This window comes from Sinocyclocheilus anshuiensis, unplaced genomic scaffold, assembly GCF_001515605.1.
Source record: "Sinocyclocheilus anshuiensis isolate Anshui unplaced genomic scaffold, SAMN03320099.WGS_v1.1 scaffold2305, whole genome shotgun sequence".
NCBI lineage: Eukaryota > Metazoa > Chordata > Actinopteri > Cypriniformes > Cyprinidae > Sinocyclocheilus > Sinocyclocheilus anshuiensis.
Genome location: NW_015552535.1, coordinates 333,952 through 337,955, shown reverse-complemented (window position 1 = coordinate 337,955; position 4,004 = coordinate 333,952). Strand labels below are relative to the sequence as shown.

Below are 4,004 nucleotides of genomic sequence, written 5' to 3'. Positions count from 1 at the left end.
ATATATATAAAATGTAATTATTGAGAATTTAGAATTATTATTTATTAGATTATTTATACATATATAAAATAAAAAAATTAAAAATAACAAAAAGTCATTTTAATTATACAATTTAAATAATATTGATACAATTAAATATTACAAATATTTAAAATGTAACCATAATTTATAATTATTTTTAATAATATTTTCAATTATTTTTTATTTAATTATTATTATACACACAACAATTTAAATTAAAAACTAACTATACCACATATTTATATATTTTTTAATATATATATAAATATTTTAATATATATTTTATATTTAATATATTTTAATAGATATTTTAACCTTGTAACTATTTATGATGGCTATAGAGATAACTATGAAGTCAATACTGAAACAATAATCAGTGATTAGATGTGTTTTGTGAACAGGATACTGAGTGTCGGTTATAGTTTGACAGTAAGTTTGATTGTGTAGTTTAATAGAAAATCTGCTGAGTTTGACGTGTAGTGTAGTTTGATGCCGAACCTTTTCCACAGCGAAGGTTCGAATGACGTATTCAGACAGCAGCTGAGTCTCGATGAGCGTCACCTTCATGTCCCTGTAGATCTCAGTGTCGTCGGGCCAGTACTTACAGCACTTCACCTGTCAAACACACAGTGATTTGATTCAAACCCACACCAGTTTATGAAAACATGAGATAGAAGCATCTCCAAAAAACCTGTTCAGATTCTGTACGAATGCTTTAACTCAAGAGCGTCTGCAGACAGACTTCATGTGTCCCAGATATGAGACGCCTCTGCTGCAGATCATCCCAGACTAATTAACCAGGTTAACCCTCCATAACCAGAGCACACCTCCAGAGACACACAGACCCAAACCACCGTCTCTAATCAGTCAAAGCCATTAATGAAGTCAATCACAACGTTTATCTGTCTGTCGTCAGTTTATCAGCCGCTTCTTTCCATCCGGTCTTCATTACACTGTTTTCTTTCTGTGTGTATGTCAGATTCAAACTACCAATATATTTCTCAATATATCTTTGTTTTCAAATATTTAATTTTTAATTTCAAATATTTCATTTTCAATTAATAATGTATATGAACTATTAATAATATATATTAGCAATTAATTTATATTTTAAAATTTGGGTTCATTTAAATGTATAAATTGCTATTATTTTATATTATATTGGTCACAGTGTTATTTTAGTATTATTTATAGCACAGTTTTATTTACAATAATTAATTAGCATTTATTTATTTATATTTTCAGTTAGGGTTAGGTTAGCGTTAGGTCATAGTGTTATTACAATATTCTACACTAGAACAGTTTTTATTACAATTATTAATTGGTTTTATTTTTAGATTTATTGTAATTTAAGATTTATTTTTAGTAATTTTATGTGGTTTTGTCATTTTTATATCTCAGTTTTTATATTTTTGATTAAATGTTACTATTATTAATATTAAATGTATATAATTTAAAAAATATATATTACTATTTTTGTTTCTATTTATTTTAAATTTGTAATTGTAGTGCTTCAACTTATTTCAGCCAAGGATTTTTTAATATATATATTTATATTTTATTATAGTTCAGCTTTATTTTAATTAACAAAATGTTTTTGATAGTTTTAATTGAATTAATTACCAATAGTAACCCTGACCACTGAATAACCGCACAAGTTTAACCTGTTGAATATAAGAAAACAATAGTTAAAATCTCACGACAGAAAATCTAAAGTCTATTAAAACTCTAAATGTATCAATTATTCAAATGTATCAGATATTCATTATTTTATTTCTGATGGAAATAAATGTATCAATTATTCAAATGTATCAGATATTCATTATTTTATTTCTGATGGAAACACACTTTTGTGGTCAGAAATCAAAGAACTATCAGGCCATCAGTCTGTCATCCGTTTATCAGCTGATTCTTTCCATCCGCTCTTCATTATTAGCATGTTTTCTTTCTATGCGTGTATTAAGACGCTCTAATTAGCGGGATAATTGGGCTCTAATGGCTGAGTGTATTTCTCGTCTCGGTCTCACTCTTCGCCGTCAGGCCGGAAAAACAACGGGGCCGTGATGCTATCGGCTCCTGCCTAATTATCATTAGAGCATCTCCTAAACGAGAGAGCATTAATCACATAATGACTTATTTACATATTCAGTCACACACTTCTTGCAGCTCATCGCCAGCACGCACACACACACACACACACACGTCACAATACAGCGGCGGCCGTCACAGGAAACAGCATTAGAGACGAGAAGAAACAACAAACATACAAATAAAAAATACATGTCAAAACAGCTAAAATAATGACTCCAATGTGTGTGTGAGTGAATGTCACCAAAACACTTATTTTACATAAAAAAGGTCAGCAAAGACTAATTTTTTAGGGGCGATTAAGTGCATTTATCCCTCAAATTCTTATTAATAAAATAAAATCAAATGTAAAAATATAATTCTCGTAAAGCATCAGGACATTTAATTCTAATTATTCCATGATGATATTTCAATACTGTAACAGTATTTTTGTAACAGTACTAATTTTAGGAATTTTTAAAAATATATTTACCCCTCAAATAAAAAAAATAAAAATACAATAAAAAAAAGTATTACTGTAATGCATCTGGATTTATTTTTTTATTGTAATTCTCATTATTCCTAAATATTCTCATCAAGGTAACAGTACATTTTTACTGCATTGCAATAAATAACGGATGATATTTCACATAAAAATGGTAAAGGCTAATTTTAGGACTATTATGTTTTTATTTTATTTATATAATGTTTTTTGCATTGTAAGACTATTTTACAATGCAATTGTACTCATTTGACAACTGAGTACATCTACCCCTCAGACTCTCATTAATAAAATAAAAATAAATAAATAAAAAAGACCATTAATGGAATGCATCTGGACATTTAGCTTTTTTTTTTTTTTTGGTAATTCTCATTATCCCTGCAATAAAAAATTAATGATATTTTACAAAAAAAAAACGTTAGTGAGGACTAATTTGAGAACTATTGTTTTTTTTGTTTGGTTGTTGTTGTTGTTTTGGATTGAGACACTATTTTTGACAATTAAGCACATTTACCCCTCAAATTCTCATTAAAACAATAAAACAAAAATAAAATAAAATAAATAAATAAAATAAAAGTCATTAATGTAACATTTTTTTTGGAATCCCCATTACTGTAACAGTGCGTTTTTACTGTATTGCAATAAAACTTAACTAAATAGTTTAATTCAGCATAAAGACATTACAACAATGGTGCATTCAAACAACAAATAAATAAATAAATGTCACATGCATTCACATACAGACGTTTTGGGTGAAATATGCTTAACTGTAATGGCTGTTCATGCTACTGGTGTTATGTACAGGCTTTAATGTCTTTAAGTAAAATGCTTTATTCTCAGTGATGTTGAGCTGGATGTGTGTTCTGTGATATTGTTGTGTTCATGCGTATCTGGTTTCTCATAAAGGTCTCGCTGGCCTACTTCTCTCCGGCGCTAATTTTAACCGTGATTCTGTCAGGAGGAGCGATCCAGCGCTATATTCCTCATTCTCACTGTAATGGCTTATTAACGACTCAAATGTTATTCCAAACCAGAGCCTTTTGTTCTTGTCAGATATTAAGATGGGCTTTAAAAATCCCATTAGTTTCGCGCGGCAGATTTCCGCTGAGATTCGCTCCCTTCTCCCCACAGGCTCTTACGATACAATTCCAGTTCCTTCACAAACCCACACTCAGAGAGATGGAGATTCAGAGACGATCAGAGCGCTACTGTCTTCAGATTAGAGAGGAGCGAGTAAGATGCCTTTATCCCGGATAATCTGCCTCTAACAGGCCAACTTTAACCAGCACTGCTGACACTCACACATCCACTAATCAGTTTACAGATCACCAGATGAAACACACAGCGCAGAAAACACACACACACACTCAAGCACACGTACACACACACACACACACACACACACACACACACA

At 30.3% G+C, this 4,004-nt stretch overlaps 1 protein-coding gene across 1 annotated transcript in view; it reads right to left on the bottom strand.

Moving 5' to 3' along the window:
- The window catches only part of LOC107663746 (receptor-type tyrosine-protein phosphatase mu-like), a 313,414-nt gene that overhangs the window by 24,040 nt on the left and 285,370 nt on the right, over positions 1–4,004 (bottom strand). The window contains exon 30 of the mRNA XM_016454059.1: positions 520–636. Coding sequence (XP_016309545.1) covers positions 520–636 — 117 coding nt within the window. The remainder of the gene's footprint in view (positions 1–519; positions 637–4,004) is intronic.